This window comes from Eptatretus burgeri, chromosome 18 (assembly GCF_056783735.1).
Source record: "Eptatretus burgeri isolate ZD-2024b chromosome 18, Ebu_testis_v1, whole genome shotgun sequence".
Classification (NCBI taxonomy): domain Eukaryota; kingdom Metazoa; phylum Chordata; class Myxini; order Myxiniformes; family Myxinidae; genus Eptatretus; species Eptatretus burgeri.
In genome coordinates, this window is record NC_140978.1 from 27,833,501 (window position 1) to 27,856,366 (window position 22,866).

General features: G+C 42.0%; 2 protein-coding genes across 3 annotated transcripts in view; one reads left to right on the top strand and one right to left on the bottom strand.

Annotated features, from left to right (window-relative positions):
• Nucleotides 1-22,866, bottom strand: part of CENPP (centromere protein P) — a 118,151-nt gene that overhangs the window by 70,570 nt on the left and 24,715 nt on the right. Inside the window, exon 7 of one of the 2 annotated variants that reach the window (XM_085864195.1) lies at nt 4,784-5,831. The exons of the other annotated variant lie outside the window; for it this stretch is intronic. Within the exon in view, the coding sequence (XP_085720321.1) occupies nt 5,748-5,831 (84 nt within the window). The 3' untranslated portion in view covers nt 4,784-5,747. Of the gene's footprint in view, nt 1-4,783; nt 5,832-22,866 lie in introns of those variants that run through there. 2 annotated transcript variants of the gene reach the window in all.
• Nucleotides 2,416-21,830, top strand: LOC147008797 (biglycan-like). Its single transcript, XM_085864194.1, has 8 exons — nt 2,416-2,440; nt 4,490-4,789; nt 13,415-13,527; nt 18,130-18,343; nt 18,898-19,011; nt 19,159-19,252; nt 19,466-19,604; nt 19,733-21,830. The coding sequence occupies exons 1-8, from the start codon at nt 2,431-2,433 to the stop codon at nt 19,934-19,936; spliced, it is 1,188 nt and encodes a 395-aa protein (XP_085720320.1). The 5' UTR covers nt 2,416-2,430; the 3' UTR covers nt 19,937-21,830.

Here is a 22,866-nt window from a genome sequence, read left to right on the forward strand (position 1 = left end):
TTTTTTTTTTTACAATAGCAAACAAAAAGGAAAAATAATATATAATAGTCACAAAACACAAACAAACAAAAAAACCCATCATTGAATTTACTTTGAAATGAGCAGAGAAAAACAATAACTGGAAAGCAAATTAAAATGTAAAGCCCGTCCGCTTTAATTTAAGACTTCTTTTTCCGTATGTTAAACGGTACCTCTGACCTTTTTACCAAATTCTTAATTTGTCTTTTCCATATTCTCATAATAAAGCTTTGTTGAAAATTTGATAACAAAAGCTCAAATGATGTTTGAAATTTCAGGTCAATTGGATGAAAAATGATGATCTTATGTGATGCTGACCTTTGACCTTTCGCCAAAATTATTAATTTGTCTTCATATTTTCATGATCATGCTTTATTGAAAATTTTATGACAAAAGCTCAAAGAGTATAACAGTTACGGCTTACAAAAGTTCAAATGATAATTGAATTAAAATTTCAGATGAATTAGATGAAAATTGACGATTTGATGTGACGCTGACCTTTGACCTTTCGACTAACTTCTTAACTTGTCTTCTCCATATTCTCATCATAATGCTTTGTTGAAAATTTTATGACAAAACTCAAACGGTAAAAAAAAAGCTACAGCCCGGAAGGACACACAGACACAAGTGGTTGCAAAACCCTGTCTCCTGCTGCACGGGGGTTGGGGGGGGGGGCAATTACATATTTGGAATTGAAAAAGCCAAATCAACAGTAAGATAAAAGAATAGAAAAGAAAAGAAAGAACCTCACAGAAACGAGTTCTAATGGTGTGAAAGGAATACTTATTGATAATAACAAACAAAGAATAATTGGAATAAACCTCTGAAAAGATGACAGGTTAAATTGAATTTATTCACGGCTTGGTGATAACCTCGTTGACAAAAAAAAAGTTCTTGGAATAAAACAACAGTAAACATTTGTATGAAATAAAGTCACAAACGAGCGGATATGAAATGGTGAGAAATAAATTTGAGTCGTTCTGCCGACAAACACCCAATCGAAGAGTTTTATTTTATAAAGTGCTTGCTTCTAAAGGCCACTGGTCACATCACCAAGATCGGAGGAACAGCGAGTTGTTGTCGTAACTACAGTGGAGGTTGAAGGGTGCAGGAACAGTGGGTGGGAGTGAAAGCATTTCCTTGTTGATAACACAGGAGCAATCAAAAGCCCCTGCAGACGGATCTGGCAAGCACCTCCAAAGGGGCCTACAAGGCCCTGAAACAATCTGGATCTCCAAGCACAAATGCCAAACGGAAATATCAACAGCAGAGCTTTCGCAAACTACTCTCCCTGACAGAGAAATGTCATCCCACGCGTCACCGTTCACAGAGTGCAGAATAAATATCTTTATGAGCTGGAAGGTGGAGAGAGCGTCAGATGTCAAAAAGTTTCAATAAAAACACAGAAGAATTTGGTTGCCCAAATAATGACAAAGAAAACCACAACAGAGTTAAAATTGTTCTGTGCGAAGTAATGTTGGGGTGGGATTGGGGGGGGGGGGTTAATTTTGCACATAATACAAAGTACCTTCATAATCTACAATACAAGAACCTTAAATCGACTTCCATCCTTATTGTTGCGCTCCCACTCGTGGAAACGCTCGAATGACCTGATGTAAGATGTGTTGCACAAGATGCCAATAAATACCAGAAAAAAAAATCTTCCACAGAACTCGCCTTTCTCTCAAAAAAAAAAGAAAAAAAAGATGCCTCCTAATGATGATAAAACAAGGATTTAATTAATTACTGGACACTCGCCTTTATTTCCCAACAGAATACGATAAGACGAGAAACTGTCATCCTGTTGTTTCATGGGCAGGACACGCCATTCTTCATGAGATGTTAAGTTGGTTGTTGCATTCACTTATACCAGCACCAGATTGCATGAGAGAATTATCCCACTGAGCATTTCCAAAACAGCAGTACGAGCGAGTGCCAGTGCCTTCGGCAAAGTTATAATCTATGGCGTATCCATAACATTCGTATTTTTTGTATACAAAGTCAAGCCTCATGGAAGAGCTAAAACACTGAACGGATAAGGACGCAACAGCACAGAAGGACCAGCAGAAATAGAAAGGGGGGGGGGTGGAGGAATTGCCAACAGTGGGGCCGAGGAAGAAAAAAGACGGAGACGGACAAGCAAGAGATGTAGGATGTAGGTAAGGATCATGGGTAAGGCAGAACTCAGAAGGTGGATAAGATGGATACAGAAGCAAGCTCGGAAGAAAAAAACTGAAAATTTGGGATGTGGGTGTGGGGGGAATTTAATGAGGGAAGAAAAGATCATGGCTTTGGATTGGGGACGATCTGAGATGGTGGTCTTGAAGACCTGGAGGGAAGAATTTGATTGAAGAGAATGTGGAAGTTGGTTCCATCGGCAGGAAAAAAAGAAGAAGAAAAAGAGAGGAACGAATGAGTCGAGGTGAGCAGTGATCTTCATGTCAATCAACCTTCATTTCTTCGACGGCACATTCCTGTTCTCATTCTCACACTTACGAATGTTCTTCCAGGTCATGTCACAGACAATCTTGTTCAGAGTTTATGAACATATTAAAATTAATTAAATGATTAAAACGTTTATGCCTGACTGGAACAAGCCAGCGTTTAACAACAACAACAAAAAAGGCATCCGTCCCCTAATTATCACCCTTGATAAGAGTACAGTTTCACCAACACTGAAGAAACATGTTCTGCTTAAACAATATGATGAAAACAAAAGGAGGAACGTAAGGAATTGACAATCAGTTTGGGACTGAAAATATTCACATATTATGTGAATAACCTTCCACAACAGCATGATGATTATGTATTTTGAACATCGTTACGTTTGAGTAGCAGCTTGGTTCCCGGACAATCCAACAGCTTCCCTTCAGCAATGAGACAAGATTGAACATCTTCGCGAATTTTCTTATCATTTTTTGATGCATGCACAAGCTCCTAATTAAGCCTTTAAAAAGTAAAAGAATAAAAACAGAAGAGTAAAACCATCCAATGAAAATAATACCAAGAACCCTCTCTCTCCATGAACCTTAAACTGCTCATTCCATTCACCCTCAGACTCCCCAATTCTCCCCTCACCAAGGCGGAGTCATAATCCGTCATCTCTCCTCGGCTCACTTTCTCCACTCGGAACGAACACTTTGCCGACGGCAACGTCCCAGAAACCAACAGCTTCAGCAGCCCTTCCTCGACACATCAGGTGAGGCTTTTAGCACCGGGGGGGTATTAAAGCAACAATGGGGGTGGAAGGTGTTATGAAGCAAATGCAAGAGGACGGTGAGAAAGGCAATCACGTAAGCCATTTTTTCTTCAGTACATTAATTAGCATTTGGAGTACGCAGTGAGACAAAACCATTTTATTGGACAAAAAATTTAATTCCAAACAGTACTCTTGCAGCGAAGTACTAATGCGCAGGAAGCCAATTTAAAACGTTATGTATGCTCATGGCGAACAAAACCGCACTGCGCCGAGGAACTGCTTCGACACAACTGATGCTCTGCAAACAGAATATGATCATGAATGATGGACGATGATGGCTAGAATGATGTCACAATACGTTTTCAATGGAGATGTCAGTGAGGAGGTTCGAAAAGGGGGTAGCTGGTAGGTGGTTGGAGCAAGAGTGCAGGCATACACTGCACTATCCCCTTCATCGTACAGTACTAACTGCTTATTATAACCATTATATATATATATATATATATATATATATATATATATATATATATATAATTTTAATGAACAAGGAATGCAGGAGTCATTAATCTTCAAAATTGAAAGTTTAAAGTAACCACAGTATTTTGATGTCACTCTACTGTTCTCAAGATTAAATTAAAAGGAGATGTAATGGAGACAATGCATGGTGATATCAATAAGTTAAACTAAAGTGCATTATCGGCTGAAAACATTTATATTCGCAGAAGTTTTTTTTGTGAAACTATTTCTAAAACGTGCATAACATCCCAAGCCAAAAATGTTTAGCTCTATTTTAAATGCATGTGATGGAACACAATCCAAATCTATAGTATTTGAAGTAACCATAGGTTCCAGTTAATATTTAAGGTATTTGAGGATAACCGGAGGGTCCGGTTAATATTAAAAGGTATATGAGGTTAATTATAGGGTCCGGATAATAGGAAAGGTATTTGTGGTTAACAGTAGGATCGGGTTAATATTAAAGGTATTTGAGGTTAACCTTATAGTCGGGTTATATTGAAGATATTGAGGTTAACCGTCTTTTGCGGTTAATCACAGATTGTAAACTTTACAACAATTATGTCGCCATAGAAGCAGCTGATGAAAATTTTGAGAAAAAAAAAAACAAATTAAAACATTACTAAAATACCCACTAAAAACTGGGGATAGGGTCGAGGTTTGTGTGGGAGAACATTGTCTTAAAGACAGCAGATGCAATGAAATGCTTAACAAAGCCAATACCTTTTATTGCATGTTATTGTGCTCAAACCCCAGACATGCAGTTCCCAGCACTTCTTGCACTGGTCCTGCTCATGCTCTGTGCACGAGCGCTTTCCAAGGACCAGGCATGGAAGGACGACCACCTGATCTATGCTGGCATGTTGATGTCGGCAGACATGGCTGAGAGCTCGGGCAACGGTCAGATTTTTCCTGACAAACCGGAAGGAGGTCCAGAAATCATCGAAAAGCCTGAAGTACAACGACCACCTAAAGCACGACTGCCTGCAATGCCTGGCGGCACATGCCCCTTTGCATGCCAGTGCAGCTTACGGGTGGTGCAGTGCTCTGACCTAGGTATGTGAATCCATGACTAATACAGCCAAATAAATGCCCTAATCTGGATGAGTGCACAAATTGGCCATATGATCATTAAAAAAAAGAGTCAATGAGGTGAAGACAGGCGGGGTGAAAATGAGGGATTAGGTGGAAGGGCCATGCACCCCCCACTTCCTAATGTGGTACGGTCATGGGGAGCACAACTTAACGGCATGGTCCTTGTTTCATGAAGAATTTCGTCTGCATCTGGCCATCGGTTTCAAAGGAGAGTTTAAAATAAATTACCTGAATTTTGAGGCGAAACCCCCTTTTCGGCCTCTTAAACCAGGCGGATCTGGATGGGGAGCACAACCCCATGAGTGAGACGTCACTGTTCTGATGGATCATACCAAATTTGGTCCATATCAATCATGTAGTTTGTGAGAAAATATGTTTTCGTGAATATGAAGGATATGGGGAGGGAGGCTTTCCAGGGGAGATACGGCCATGGTGAGCACAAATTAAGGTTAGGGCATGGTCATGATGCCATATGGCCGGTTTGGTCTGGATATGCCTGGAGGTTTTTCAGATGATTTTTGAATAAAATACCAATATTTGGGGCAAAAACCTCCTTTTACATCCTTTATAGGGGGGAGGCATCTGGATGGGGAGCACAACACCATGAGACCTTACTATCCTGATGTATTGTACCAAATTTGGTCCATAATCGGTCAGGTAGTTTGTGAGATGTTGTTTTAGTCAAATCGTAACGGACGTATGTACAGACAGCGAGACTCTCTGAGCTTATTTCAGATAAATAACCTAAAAATGATTTGGGGCAAGGAAGGCTCGAGCTTGAGAAAGCCATTTTGCACAGAGAAAATGATACGATAATGATCAAGCATGGATTGGAATGCTACTTGGAATCCACCTTTGCCACCAGGGAGTATAATGTACATACACATACCATATTTACACGATTCTAAGGTGCAACAGTTTACACAAAATGAAGTTTTTCTTTCAGCGAGTCTTGCAATCGAAAGCAAAGTCGAGACATTCGAGAGAGGCATGCGTCATGTCTCTGTAAGAGGAGAAAGGCGGGGGAGGAATGGGAGAAGAGAACACGTGATCACCCACACGATCGGAACGACGACGCTAATGCAAAAACAGCAGTGGTTCATCACTCGCATCATTGATGTCTTGTTTTCCACCTCAATATATTTATTCAACATTATGTGGCACAAAAATTTTTTGGGACTTCAGTAAGGCAAATGACATTTACCGAGTGCATTATTCTGCAGGATTGAAATTCAAAGAGATAAACTCAGCTGAAGAAACAGGAAACCACGAGAGGTCAAGACGGAACGGTAGATGCTCTATTGTGGGAAGAGCAGGAGGATTACGTCCCACTACACCCAATGACAAAGACAGTTGTGAGGAAAGTGGCTTTGATAGTGAGGAGAGCATTGTGAACAAACGTTGTGGTGCAAAGATGATGATTTAAAGTAGTTTTCTCACAAGCACCTAACATTCCGGGGTGCTATAGAATTATGTAAATATGGTGTATGTGTGTGTGTGTGTGTGTATATATATATTATGTATATATATATATATATATATATATATATATATATATATATAATATATATATATATATCTTATATATATATATATATATATATATATATATATATATATATATATATATATATATATATATATATATATATATATATATACATGTGTATTGTGTATATACGTATACAGTAAACTCCCGCTTTATCGCGGTTCACCTATCGCTCCCCCGGTTCATCGCGGGTTTTCCCTTGGAACGTAACTAATTTTTTTCTGTGGATTCCCCCGGTACATCGCGGTAATAATATATAAAATATAAATTATTTAAGCAATTAATTATAATGCGTGGTGTTCGACCAGTCACACAACGCACGAGACAAAGTTTCGCTTGTGAACTTCGAATATTTGCTACGTTTTTTCTCCAAGCCCCACAATGCAGCCCAAACGCCCTGCACCTTCTAAGGCTTCTGGCAAGGAACCGAAGCGCCAGAGGAAGGTCCTGGGACGCTCGAGGAGAAGGTTAAGGTGCTCGATATGCTTCGGGAAAGAAAAAGGTTTTCCGCCGTTGGACGAGCACTGCTCGTACCCAGCACCTCAAAACTGACCAGACCAGACGGAGTCGATCTCCAGCACCTCAAACCCAATCACTGCCAAACCGACCAGACCAGACGAGTCGATCTCCGGCACCTCAAACCCAATCACTCCCAAACTGACCAGACCAGATGAGTCGATTTTTTGGGGAGGCGTCCATTCATCGCGGATTTTCACTTAGCGCGGGGAGGTATGGAACGTAACCCACGCAAGAAACCGGGGATTCCTGTATATATATATATATATATCTATATTGTTATGAATTCGCGCCCACCGGCGTGCGATCGGCCGCGTACCTCTAATCGCAACCGCGTCGCCGACCGGTCGGACAATTCAGTCGTGACCCTCCTGGAACTATCACCAGAAACCAGTCACGGGTGGGGGTTTAACCTCACCACAGCCCAGTCCGCATTCTACCCGCGCGAAATAGGGTCACTCGCCAAATGTCGATATACCTAAGTACTCGCGCGGGTAACCTACCGAGGGGCCGTAACCTCGCCGCAGGTCGGCTTGGGATATGAACCGCTTAAGCGGTCCGTTCCGTTCTACAGCGATAATTGAGCGGGTATTATCGCCGACCTCGACGGATCCGATTCTCCTTACCGGGTGTTTAAAACCCAACTAATTATTCCACGATGCAAGATGGCATTTTCAATAGGGGAAAGAGGACGCAACGAACGGGATACATTTCACAAGCAAGTACATTTATTATTTACACACAACACAAGCAAGGAATCATGCACGTATGTACAAGCAAGGCCAATAGAAAGCAATACAACTGAATATGTGCAAGGATCATGTACAGTTACTTCTACAGTCGTTACTTAACAGGACACAGCGCCACAGCATGCATACAAAAACAAAAGGAAAGACCTCCCCATAGGCAGGGAGGTAGACGGGTTCTGTGGACCTTTATAACGCGGGACCTGGAGGACCGAACGGGTCCCGCGAGACCGTGGCAGGTTACCTGCCCCCCTCGGTGGTCGGCGAGTCGCATCGCCCCGTCCCCATGGCAGCTAGCATGGCCGTGCCTGATCCTGGGCCTCTCGCGTGGCCGGCGAGCTCCCTCCGACGCTCCTCGCAAGGACGCGCAAGTTCGCGCCACCCAGCCGGCAGAGCTGCGCCTCCAGTCCGCGTCTCCGGTACGTCGCCCGGACTTTCTACCGTCCCACGCCTCCAACTAACAGGTCGCTCCACAGGACCAAGAGCGCATGAACCACAGGACCAAGAGCCAGGAGAGCGATGAACCACCCGACGGCGAAACCACCAAAGACTTGACGACCACCACACGAAAAGACAAGACCTCGTATCTCATGAGGCCTTATACAACTCGGGGCTCCGCAAATCCCCCCTCCCCGTTTTTGGCTCCACCCTCCTTCGAGCCTTTTCGAGAAGTTTCTCGAAAAGGGGCGTTTCTCAACTCCGACCCCCTCACTCCTCGTATCCACCAATCGTGAGGGAGCCGCCTCGCCCTTCTCGTCACACCAGCCTCGGAGAAAAAAAGGCGGGAGAAACCCACACGCACCCTTGGAGGTTTCCTTTCCTCGTTCTTTTACGCCCGCGTTCTCGGACCCCTTTTGAACACGGAAAGGGTCGTAGCATGGTCTGTGGAGGATGGCGTTTGCAAGCTGGCGTAGTGGCGAAGATGGTTAAATTGTGGTGGTGTTGTTGTGGCGATCGTAGCGTGGTTGTGTTGTTGGCGTTGTGGTTTGTTGTAATGGTGGGCGAGATATGTCGGTTCAAAATAACGATAGAAAAAGAAAAACACTATCTCAAAGGGTCACAGCCCGGTGAACACGAATAATCCCAGTAAACAACGGTGGGGAAATATAACTGAACACAGACTTATCGATCTAACTGAACTAAGGAATCTTTATGGTGTTCTGCGAATTTCCACAGCCGTAACAATATATATATAGATATATATATATATATATATATATATATATATATATATATATATATATATATATATATATATATATATATATATATATATATATATATATATATATATATATATATATATATATATATATATATATATATATATATATATATATATATATATATATATATATATATATATATATAGTCATGCGCCACTTAACGACTGGGTTACGTTCTGAGAAACACGTCGTTAAGCGACGTCGTCGTTGTGCGAACATCATTTTTTTATTCATTTTCGAACATCGTTTTCAAACATCGTACTTACACAAACATAGACACCTAAGCTATATGGTGTAGCCTATTGCTCCTTGGATACAAACCTGTACAACATGTTACTGTACTGAATACTGTCGGCAATTGTAACACACATCCAAGAGACAGAAGACACGTTAGATTTACCTTTGTGCAGTTCATGACGGCCATCGGTGTTGTTATCAGCAGCTTACAACCTCCTCTCGCATCGATTATAGAAAGGTGAATAATTAGCGCTTGGATTTTATAAATACGTAATCATTGCATCGATGTTATAATTTACAAATGAATTAACGGGCACCTGTCAATTGTGATATATATTTTCAGAACATTGCGATTGTTTTAACAACATAAAAAGCTTCACTAAAAATAAATTTGTTTTAATTGATGAACAACGACGATTTATTCATGGAATTCTTCAATTCAAAGGATATTTACTTGCTAGAAGGTAAACGTGGAAACATTGCTTCAGTTTGAAAGCCGATTTCCTTGAATCCCGATTTAGTACGACCCTGCTTTTTTCGTGATGACATTTTATGGACCTTAACGATCGCATTATAACAGGGCCACACTGTCGTGTATTATCATTATGAGGTATTATGTTCTGTAGAGTGTACATAATTGTATGTGCTATTTTTATACGAGGCTACATCACTCGGCGATAGGAATTTTCAGCTACATATTTTTTTCATTTTTTTTTTTTTTTTTTCAGAGCTGGCAGACCCGTCATATATGCGATCCGTCGTTGCCCGGAACGTCGTTAAGCGGCGCATGACTGTCTGTATATATATATATATATATATATATATATATATATATATATATATATATATATATATATATATATATATATATATATATATATACATACACATATACATATACACACACACACACACACACACACACACACACACACACACACACACACACACACACACACACACACACACACACACATCTATTGCATGTGTGTGACAGGCAGAGACAGAGACAGACAGAGACAGACAGGCGCACACAACTCTAATTACATTTCTTGCATCTTGAAATATAATTCCATTTTTTTCAATGTACAATGTTGAATTTTTTTACTGAATACACAAGGAATGAGAATGGCACTCGGTAGAGCACACACCTCCGCTAGGCTGAACAGTTTAAATTTTCTAGCCCACTGATAGGTCGGATCTGGATTCGGACCTGAACTAAAATTTAATCAGCTTGTTCTTGTCACCGAAGCAACTCATCCACAACTTTTTGAGATATTCTGCTATATGTCATTTTAGCCCCATCACTCAATGGTGAAAAATCACTTTAAAAAAAATCTCAGGTCCAGATTCGAATCTTCACCAAAATCTAACCATTTCGTCCTTGTCACATATCCAAGGTCTCCACCAAATTTTGTCCAAATCCATCCAAAACTTTTTGAGATATTTTGTTTACAAACAAACTAACAGAGACGGACAGACAGGGGTGAAAATGTAACCTCCATCCACCTTAGGTGGTGGAGGTAAATATTGATTATAATGTATGGAATGGAGAGTGTCGAGATCTGGTGGAGGTCGTGGCGACAAACCGTATAGCTGTCGCAGGTTCATCTTTCCAGAAGTGGGAGAGCCACAAGATTACACACATCTGTGGACAGCACAAGACAGAATTGGATTTGTTTAGGAGACTCAGGAAACAACAGCTGTAGAGGATTATGGCCTGCAAGAGGGTGGTGGTGGTGGTGGTGGTGATGCTGGTGTTGTGGGCATAGCATGTCACAACTCAGCACAAGCCTGTGGTATTTGTTGTGTGCATGCAGAAATGAGGGAAGCTAAGAGCTTGGGCTGGAAGACTATCAAGTGGTGGAAGCGAAAAGATAAGATCATAGAGTGCAATGAGAATGGTGGAAAGAAGATAACCTATAAAATAACTTTGAGACAGGGATGAGGCAGGTAAGGCCATGAAAGGTGGGGAAGTGGGGGGGGGGCAGGGAGGAGACATATGGCGATTAAGGAGGTAGATGAGAAGTTAGTGACAGAGGTGGGCAGTACTGAAGGTAGGGGAAGGCTATTTTGGGGAGTTGCTGAACCAGGGAGGAAGTAATAAAAAGCTGAAGTTACCAAGCTATGTAGCTGGAAAAGTGGAAGTTGTGGAGATTAGGAGAAGAAGGTGCAGAGAGCATTAAAAAAACAAAAGCATGGAAAGAAGAGCACCAAGCATGATGAGGTTTGTGCGGTGATGCTAATTGCAGGCGGAAATATTGGAATCAGTTGGATGAAGAGAATGGTGAATATATGTATGAGAGACAATTTCCGTTAGGGTTTTGGAAAAGGGAATGACCGGTATAATTGTACCAATGCGGAAAAGGAAGGAAGACGGGCAAGATCCGGGGTAGTACTGAGGCATCATGCTTCAAAGTTACGTGATGAAGCTCCTTGAGAGTATTCTGGATTGGAGGATATGGAAATCCAGGATCTCAGCACCACGAGTTAGCAGATCATCTGGGAACATCAAAAAAGGTTTCCTCCATGTCCACAGCACCATTCCATGCAGAAATATCAGAGCCATCTCCCGAGACATATCGGGTGTTTTCGATATGGTCTGGCACCCTGCCCTGCTCACCAAACTCTCTTCCTATGGTATCCAAGGCAATCTCCATCCATGGCTCGAAGACTTCCTCTCCTGTCTCAGTCAACGTGTGGTCCTTAATGGAATTCTCTCACCCCCTCTTACTGTCCAGGCTGGAGTTACTCAAGGCAATGTTCTGGGCCCTGTGCTTTTTCTGGTTTTCATCAATGATCTCTCCGAATCTGGAAAATCCTCTTTATCTATTTGCTGATGACTCCACCCTCTGCCGTACCATCTGTCATCCCCCAAAGGACCATTTAGAAACCCCCCACCATCTACTTTCTGAACAATCCTCTTGAAGAAGTCCGTTCATTCAAACTTGTTGGCCTCGCTATCTGCCATGATTTTTCCTGGGAAAGTCACATCTCCCAGCTTGCCTGCAAAGCCAGTCGCCGAATGGGCATCCTCCATCATGCAAAGTTTTTCATTATTATTCAATTGATTTTAGAAGGCGATTAAAATAAATTCAACTCAAATCAAATGGAAGACCAAACGGGTACAGTCCTGCATTGGAATCATCAGAAGGAACCCAAACAAGCAAAAAGCAAAGATGAAGTCATCAGGAGGAACCTGGATCGGATTCACATTTCAGCTGCTACTCCTCCACGCTCAACCCCATCCAAGTGCAGCCAAGTGAGCGTTATCTATCAATAAATAAATAAATAAATTTAAGAAAACTCAAAAAGAACACATCAAAAAATAAATAATTCTGGCTGCCAGACCATGCATCCGATCAAGTTGAGATTATAAAAAACATGTATTCCCAATCACTACTAGATCATAGTTATGAAGTTTCACGTTAATTAATGAAGCGGTTCCAGAGAAAACATTATTTAAGATTTTTCTTCAATCCAATATGGCTACCAAACCATGTGAGCTATCAATTATTCCTAAACAAACTTGTACAACCAAGGCTTGGTGAACATTTGTGTGAAGTTTCCCCTCGATCTGTCCAGCCATTCTGGAGAAGGTGGTTATTTTTATATTTATAGGTTTTTGGGTAAATGCAATCTGGCTGCCAAACCATGTTACCTATGACATCATAAGTGTTAATCTTTTGTACCTCATGGATAGGCAATCATATGTATAAAGTTTCTCCTCGATCTGTTCAGCCACTTCAAAGAAGATTTTTGAAGTTTTTTTTTCTCTTAACAATGTGGCTGCTGAATCATGTGACCGATGACATCGTCACATTTTTTTCTGTCAACCATTTTATCCCGAGATGACCCTTAATTTTAATACTGATCAGATGCAACGCTATACATATGCAATTATGACGTCATAATGAAGGGACAATGATGCGATGAAAAAAAAATCACACTTATTCCCCATAAGGAGTACTTGCCATGTGCCAAGTTTCAAATTTTTCCTTGGTGCGATTTCAGAGATACAGAGGTCCAAATTTGTTCAGGTTTTTTCAACATGGCTGCCACACCACGTGACCTATGACGTCATAATTGAGATTAAAACATTGCACATGAGGAGTCGCACCGATCGTGAGAATTTCGTCAATCCGACAAGCGGTTGCGGAGAAAAACACAAAAGTTCTGTGCGGACATTCAAACAAACAAATGGACTCAAACGCAATAAGGCTCTCCTTTGGTGAGCGAGGGTAATTATTTCTTCCTGCAGCTGGCTCTGACTCCATGCTATTTCTTCCTCCCTCCCCCAATTGCTCTGTAGGCCTTAAAGCTGTTCCCCAGGACATTCCTACAGACACACGGCTGTTTGACCTCCAGAACAACAAGATCACCGAGATCAAACAGAATGACTTCAAAGGACTTGTTGTGATGCATGTGAGTCCACATAGTCATACATGCACACACAGACATGCACACACAGACACACACACACAGACACACACACACAGACACACACACACCTGTACCAATAATCTATAAATTGACTGCTGAACACTTGTGGAATTCATAGGAAGTGCCACATTTTAGTGCACACCATGTATCAAATACTCAATGTGGAGCAAGCGCTGCGCCAGCGGAGGAGGAAAGGCCAGCACCTCTTACGGAGTTTACAGTCACGTTTCAGCACCACCTCGGCACGTACAATAAACCGCTCCACTCACTTCTTGTGCAATCAAGTGAGCGGTCACAACAGCCATCCACAAATCTTTAACACATCATTCTTACGATATGATACTCTGCCATAAAGCATCTGCAGACTGGCACCGAAACAAAACAAAACCCTTTTAAAGTTTTGTCACGGGAGGGGGTTTAACCTCACCACAGCCCAGTCCGCATTCTACCCTCACGAAACCGCTCACAGACATCACGAAGATGGGAATTTGTTTGCGTTTTTCCTGTCTGAGCATGCTGGCACAGATAAGTGCAACTTGGTGGTTAAAATGCTTCGCACTCATTTGTAAACTTAAAAAAAAATTTTATTATAAAAGGCTTTGTCTATGTCTTCTTAGGGCTCCCATTCTGGCTATCTTTGTATTTTATGGTTAAGTGGCCAAGACGGTGTCTCAGTCTGTGTCTGTGTATGTGCTGCACCAGCACCTGTCCATTATTGTGATGAAGGCCGACTGATGGTGGATTGAATTCTGTGCATATATACCTGTTCTTTTAAAACCAACAAGGGCTTGTACTACAGGACGTTATATATTTAAACTCAATTAGCCATACCCCCCCCCCCATTCACTCTCCCTAAAAATCCCTCAAAACAAGCACCATTAGTAGATATGACATGTGGAAATTATTTTTCAAGACCTACACTGTCTGAGGCTCCATTGCAGGGGGTTTGCCCATAAATAATGCACAGGAGAGTGATTTCATGAGATATGAAGAGACAATGGACAGAATGATAGTTCAGTACAGTCTATGCGCTTTGAGCCTGGGATTCCAGAACCATGAGGGAGGTGCCTGAGATGGGACGGGGAGGGACTGCTCATTTCCCTTCAAATTAGGCAAATTGTGAAGCAATTTGTACTCGGTATTCATAAACATTCTGTCAATGAACAAAGAGTTTATCTGAGTTTCATCATTCTGTTTGCATAGTAGAGCATCAAACAACATCTTCCTCCACGGTCATCAAAAATCCATGTTTCTGGCTATTGCGAAGGAACAACCTCGGCACCGCAAAATATGGTCGTTTGTGCAGGCCAACTGGCAAGAATTGAAATAGGTCCTCTCCAAAAGGCTGCCATATGCATAAGCATCCGATACTGATTTTGCCTGGTAATGCTTACGACAAAGAGTAAAGCGTACTCTCTCAAACACTGGTTCATTCACATCCCACCTGTGGCTATCCTATCCATACTCTTGGCGCTGGTACAACAGATCTTGTGGCAAGGCAGCTGTGGTTAAAAAACATGTATTGCTTAAACTTGATGCATTATCAGATGTATTATTAAATGTATTAAATGATGCTCTGATGTATTTAAAAAAAAAAAAAAAAAAAAAAAAAAAAAAAAAAAACTTGCTCGCTTAAAACGGAAGGCCATTCTTATTGAGGGCAACTCTCCAACCAGTCTCCTTCCTAAAAACAATGGCGGTGCCTTGTCAAGTCCCTGGTGTATGCTCCCCCTCCATCCGCTTAACTCACTTCAGACGGCATCACTGCACATTCTGGACGAGATAAGGCAGAATGTCTCAACTTGATGTTTGCCTCCAATTCTTGTGGACCTAAACCCATCCTGCTCTGAAGTCTGTAAGTAGGTAAGGTGTGGGACAATCTATGTCCTCACCCAAGAGGCTAGAGAAAGCTCTGTCCAGCCTCGACCCTGCTTTGGTGAGTGGTCTCAAAAATATCAGTGAGCACTGAGCACGTTCTCAAATCCTGCTCTCTTGGCACTTGCTTCAACTTTATCTGCATTCTTCAATCTGTCTTTCTCCTTTGCCTGAGATTCAGCAAATATCATTCCCTTAAACAAGAAGGGTGCAAAAACAAACAACACATCCTATAAACTACAGACCACTGAGTCGTCTTCCATTTAAAGCAAACTCATGGATAGTTTCTGCTGATGTCGTAATTCCTGTTTACAGTGTGATCTCTGAACATCAATTTGGATTCCATCCCACTCAACTCTGAACATGCTGACTGCTCCTCTCAGCAATGGGTGGAAGACCCAAAAATCACAAATAAATAAGCAGTCTCCTTGGACATAAATCAGGTACTCGACAGTCTTGCATCTAGTTCAACTCGTCAAGTTTGCCGATTGAGGCACACAAGACGGTCTTCATAATACTTGGCTTTCTGACTTCCTTCACATTAACAGACAAGACGTTGCTATCAATGGAATCCTTTCCTCTCAAAGTGGAAGGTGGAATGCCCAAAGGTAGTCTTCGACCCAGTTTTTGTTCCTCATCGACATCAACAACCTCACTGATACTCTGCAAAACCCTCTCCTTCTCTTTGCACATTTGGTTTCACATTGTGACGTGCAGTGTCCCATCTCAATGTCAGGCAGACAGTAGTCTCAGTAGTCTACGTCACCCTGCCAATTTGGAACCGAATATATGCCAGTCTGATAAATGGAATATCTTTCAATCGAGGCAAATTGTAGTCTTAGCACGTCACTCCAGAAGGATCCGTTAAAGTTTAAACGAACCCCCTTTATATTCACATTGTCAGCCACAAGAAGAGGTTCAGTCTTTTGAACTTCTCAGCCTCACCATCAGCCATACCCTCTCCTTGGCCACAGAACATAGCGAAGCTGGCCTCCAAAGCCAGGCGCAGACTGAGCATCTTCGCCGTTCCAAGTCATTCAATGAAAAAAAATCAGAGCTGCTCACAGCTTAATATACCAACCCTTGATCGATAACTGAATAGTATGTTCCTCTCAACTATGGGCTGGCACGCCAGCATCACGTCTCTTTCCTCAATTACATGGAATTGAAAGCAATGAAAATTGATGGCATCTCCAACCACGAGGCTGAAGTACATGGCCTGTTGCTCTTATATTACGGACAAGTCAGTGGGTCTCCATATATTTTTTAACCACCTCTCCTCCAGTCTAGCTCCTGCTGCTCTCAGCCACCGGACAAGGCCTCCAAAAATCCAGTGTTCGCCACACACTTCCACTTTCTTCCCGTTCGTGGAACTGCCTTCCAGAAATGGTTCAATTGCACTCTTCCCTCCGGGGCTTCAAGCAAGAGGTGCATCACCATCTTGTGTAACCCCCCCACCCCCATCTTTATCTGCAGAATTCTCTACCATCATTAACATGGGTGGCTTACTTATAAGAGAACTTTGAATGTCCTCATTTAATCATAATCAGTTACTTTTATCTTGAAAGCAGTTTGAATAAATTGTAAGTCACAAGGTAACAGATATGACAAATTCATTGGGTGAGAAGCTACATTCTGATGTTTTCTAAAACATCTCTTGCACATTCAAAGGCACCAATAAACTATTCTTGGTGGCCATAGTTAAATGAAAGCATCCATCCGTCAGCACGCGCAACTCAAATTGCATATATTCTCGTTGAAAATGAACGTGCTGATAAAATAAATAAATACCTAGAAGGGCACTCGGTGGAGCGCATACCTCCGTCACATAATGCCTGATGCATGAGATCATATCGAGCCAAATACATTTTTGAAATATCGTGCTACATGTCGTTTTTGGTTCTCTCCCTCAATGGTGAAGAATCACTTTATAATTAAATAATTCTCGTATCCAGATCTGGATTCGGATCTTCACCAAGATTGAATAAATTCGTCCTTGCCACACACCCAAACCTGTTCACCATGTTTCATCCGAATCCGTCCACAACCTTTTGAGATATCGTGCTATGTATTTGTTTAGCCCGATCTCAATGGTGAAGAATCACTTAAAAAAATTTTTTTATCAGATCCGGATCTTCACCAAAATTGAATCAATTCTTCCTTGTCGCACACTCAACATGTCCACCGAGTTTCATCCGAATCCATCAACAACTTTTTGGAGATATCGTGCTATATATCGTTTTTGGCCCTCCAAATGGTGAAGAATCACTTTAAAAAAATTCTAGTAGTCGGATCCGGATTTCGGATCTTCAGCAAAATCGACTGAGTTCGTCCTCGTCACACACCCAACCTGTCCACAACTTTTTGAGATATCCTTCACACAGACAGATAGACAGACAGACAGACGGGTGAAAACATAGCCTCCTTCACCCTTGCTGGCGGAGGTAAAAAGTCATGTTAAGGAAGTAGATCTTTCTGTGCAATACCAGGACGAGACATTTTACGTTGTATTTTAAAAAAACAAAAGATTTTGTAACATTAGTGTGACAGTTTCGCAACGAATACAAAAGCAAAATGTCCTTTTTATGTACATACACAGTTAGTACGTCACATGAGAGTTACACTTTTGTGAGGTACTGCACAATGAAAACTTTTATACTGATTACATTGTGCAAATTGTAAATTATGATCACCCTTTTCGACCCTCAGACCCTCGTGCTCCTAAATAACCAGATCGCCAAGGTGCACCCCAAGGCCTTCAAATCACTTGTTACTTTGCACAAACTCTACTTGTCGAAGAACATGCTTGAAGAGGTTCCACCCAACATGCCAAACTCTCTGATCGAACTACGGATCCATGAGAATCACATCCAGAAGGTTCCAAAGAGCAGTTTTAAGGGCATGAAGCACCTGCATGTAATGGGTGAGTGGTGCTGGTCGTGCAAAGGCAGTGGGTGAGTAGCCCTCTTTCCATTCACATATTAAATTCATCAGCATTGAATTCGAAAAAAAATTCACTATTTGATCTTATTAGGTTCCATCATATAATTACATGAAAACAGCGATGTGAACTCAAATTGAACTTCACAGCCAGAACCCTGTTTGATTGCTCACAAATTACTTGGTTTATTCGAACAAAAATGGTTGTTATGAAGGATGGGCCTTCATTGAGACCCAGATGGCACAATGCTTACCGAATCCCAAGATGAAGCCAAAGGTATTTAATCCTGGGTTTTCAGCAAGCACTATGCCATCTGGGCCTCGAGAGAGTTCCCCCCATGGGGGACACTGCTCTCAGTCGATTGCACAAAAAGAACCACAAATTATATTTGACAACATTTTGTAAATCCATGACCTTAAGTTCCAGATCCTGAGGTTTGCCAAAGCATAACAGCTTTTCATGTTTCTTCACCATAGTATAACTCATGATGATTAAAAACATCATGATAATCATACTAACCCCATATGTCATTCCAGAGATGAGTGCAAACCCCTTACAAAGCAAGGGCATTGAACCAGGAGCATTTGATGGGTTGGACGGCCTCACGTACATCCGCATTTCAAATGCACATCTCACTCAGATCCCCAAAGGTAAGCTACGTGGAGAGTATCGAATAAACAGCTCACACAACCCTTCCTTTATGCTCCCCCCTGCCCCCCCTTAAAAAAGGTGGCAGCTCAAACAAGCGTCACGGCAGCAGCAGCTCAGCTCAAATAACTACGTCTCGCCCTTTGCAGACCTTCCTCCTTCCGTCCGAGAGCTTCATCTCGATCAAAACAATATCTCTGCTATTGAAGATGAAGACCTTATTCGTTACTCCAACCTTATCCGGTAATACAAGATCCCTAAATACCTCTTTGAACCCTGCTATTGTTTATTCTCAGTTATTGGTTGTAAACAACAATTCCATAAAATATTATTTAGATGCAAAAATTGATGAATAGTAATGACTTGCACAAGTATCTTCTTGTTCCTGAACAAGTCCTGTAATTCTCAAGTCCTTTGCACAAGCCCTTTCTGATCACTGCTCTTTCCACATGACAGTTTGGGTCTGGACAACAACCAAATCAAGGTGATCCAGAACGGCACACTCACACACTGCCCGAACCTGCATGAACTCCATCTGCAGGAGAATAAACTGGAGAGAGTGCCGCCGAACCTCCCGGAACTCAAACACCTCAACGTGAGAATGTTAGGTCATCCAGGAGCCTGGCTACAAACACCCAGCTCCGTATCACTCATGTTGTATGACTTGGAGTCACAGCTCGTCCACTCACACACTCATTCTTTCTTCTCCCTCTACCTTCTTAGCGCATCTACCTGAACAGCAACCAGATAACCGAAATCCATGGAGACGATTTCTGTCCCGAAGGCTTCCACCAGTCCAAGCGAGCTCTGTACGTGGAAATCACTTTGTACGACAACCCCGTCAACTACTGGGATGCACCACGTTCTGCCTTCCGCTGTGTCACCAGCCACAGCGCGGTGCAGTTTAGAAACAACTACCGGAAGTAGAGATGGAGGTGGAGGAGGGGGGAGTTGGAACGGGAATGTGGTATGGGGAAAAGGGCTGCAACATAAGGACATGCTATTAGAGGATGGAAAAGTACAGGTACTGATGTGTGAGAAGTTGGTGCGAAAGTCGGCGATTGTGAGAATGCATTCTGGTAACAAAGAAGTGGGAAATGGTGAGATGATGTACAGGTTTCCAATGAGAGAGGTGAGCAAATTCCAAAACTCTACCTTTAAAATCATGTCGTATTCATGTACTTTTGCTCGATTCATCGTTGTGTGAAAACACAAGTGTGTGACACGTGGCGAGAAACAAATATCAAATGTTATGCAAGGGCAGGACAGGCTGCAACACAGCGTCCAACAACGCACATTCACATCTCAAGTGTTTTTATGAAACAAGACAGATTAAGCCTGTTCACAAGACCACAGCCAAGATGTACTAATCGCTGTTCAAAGGAACCGTAGAAATGGACGGACAAAGACAAATTATTTAACTCTCATTGAACTCCACATCAAAGTTAGAGAATGACAGCGACCTTGAAGTACCTGTTCATGTCACATACATGTTCGCTTTTACAAATGGATGAGCGATTCATGTCAGATGAATGAGATTGTGAGATGAAGGGAAGGTGGAAAAGAAATTTTGTTTTTAAAAAAAAAAAGGACAAAATAAAAGAAATAAATAACAGAGACACAAAGGGAGAGAGAAAGCTAAAGTCGAGGTCTGATTTTGAGCCGTCAGACATTTGCCACCCAATCGTCATGGTTGATACCAATTAACAGATGGAGATTGACAGACAAGCAGTAACACAGAATTTATAGATATCTTATGAAAATAAAATAATAAAAATGAGAAGGAACTAAAAATTCCCAGAGGCGCTGGGACAAAGCAGATATAAAGCATGCATTGCATTAGAGCGTTGTTATTTATGTCAGGCTGTGGAAAACAGCAGATGCAAACACGCTTGGAGTTGCAGGCAAATCCAATCCAAGGTACTCCAGGCCGCGTTTTCGGCGTCGCTTAACCGGCTGGCTGGCCGTGTGACCAGTGTGCTGGATTTTCCTGGCAGACGAGTGAGCAGATGTTTTGGCAGCACCCCTGGAGTGGAAGATATCTCATCAAGAGAGGAGGAGGAGGTGAGGTAACAGAGACGAGGAAAGGAAGGTTTGTCGCATGAAAGTAAAGCACCAAAGAAGAAGAAGAAAAAAAAATTAAATGAGCAAAGTGGAATACGACGCTTTTCATCAAACTTTTAATCGGTACGTCTCAACTTCCGTGCTGGCCAAAATTATTGAACGTTGCACACCCGTTACGAGCTTGGACGTGCCAGCATCTCTGCGAAACACAGCATCAGCGTTCTATCCAAAGTTGTGCCATCATGCACTACTGCCCAAATTATGATATACACCGCTATCAATGTGTATGTCGTACGCATCCTCACAAGATGTCTAACGAGTGTATAATAGCTGTTCAACAACACAATTTCGGTAATTTAAGACTTTTAACGCAGAGAGAGCCTATTATGGGGAAATGCATGTCCACGCGGACGAGTGTGCGTCATGACTTCGGCTGTGCTCCGAGGAGGGAGATAATCCCTGCAGACGAGTGGCCTTCACGACCGGTACGGGACAGACCGACACCAGACAAAGAGCTTCGTATCATTCTTGCAGCTTGGTGCCACAATAGGAACATTTTTTTTTACTCTGCCATACGTGTCCGAAACAATAACGTTTGTAATCATCCAACAATCCTCCTCGTTGTATGTGCTATTAGTGGCTGACGCTCGTCAAACCGAGGGTATATCTAAAGAAGCTTGAAGCAACTTTGCTGCAACACAAAGCGTTGCTTCCATGTTGTACACACTGAGCGCACACAATAAAAGTAATATCGGCATGCATGTCTTCTTACTGCCGGTGCACACGTGATACATTTGTTTGGAACGTTTTAGGATGGACAAGAAAGCGTAATGCACGGACAAACCGAGGCTTACGATAGCGTACGGCGGGACAACGCCTGGTTAGGCAAAAAAAAAACAATACCAAGAAAGCAAAAGTCAGGGTCATGAAATACCATGATAACAGCAACCGGTTGACCGATTGCAGGTGTGAACGTATTTTCTTGGTCTGTGCGTTGTGTTTATATTCAAGTGTTTGGTAACGGCATTTGGACACTTGCTTTGCCAACAGGCACAGCCAGTGAAAGGCATTTGGTCATTTGATTACATATCTGGATTTGGTTAAGTACAAGGGGTCAGTTGAAAAATATTGTGTATAACTACTGAGCATGATATCCTAACATATTAAATAACTATATGTGTGTGTGTGCGCGCGCACACGCTTCTGAAAATCATACAAAGAAGAAAAAAAAAAACAAGCAGTCATAGACTGGTACTTACGAAATCGTCAACTTGACCTCTGACCTTATCTCATAAAAGCTGTCTCCAGAGAAAGTAGCGACGCAAACCAGAAGTTTCTACGATGATTCTGGACCAAACCTCTCAGAAAACATCCGATTTTTACCAGAATTTCGACAACCAAGTGTTAAGCATACTTAACCGTTACCAAAATTGAAGACAGGATTGAAATTGACTTTAAAACGAGCGTGTAATGCCATGTGTTACAATCCCCCTCATTAGCATAATCTTCAGTTCAGCCTCAGATACGACACCCGACATAAATCTCATAAAACATCCGATTTTTACCAGAATTTCGACAACCAAGTATTAAGCATACTAAGCCATTACCAAAAGTGAAAACAGGATTGAAATTGACTTTAAAACGAGCGCGTAATGCCGTGTGTTACAATCCCCCTCATTAGCATAATCATCAGTTTAGCCTCAGACACGACACCCAACATAAATTTCATAAAACATCCGATTTTTACCAGAATTTCGACAACCGAGTATTAAGCATACTTAACCGTTACCAAA

What these genes read in the sequence shown, in the direction of transcription:
- LOC147008797 (XM_085864194.1), top strand. An exon ending in AAGGACTTGTTGTGATGCAT is followed by an intron (nt 13,528 to 18,129) that starts GTGAGTCCACAT and finishes TTCGACCCTCAG; the next exon opens with ACCCTCGTGCTCCTAAATAA. An exon ending in CGTTACTCCAACCTTATCCG is followed by an intron (nt 19,253 to 19,465) that starts GTAATACAAGAT and finishes TCCACATGACAG; the next exon opens with TTTGGGTCTGGACAACAACC.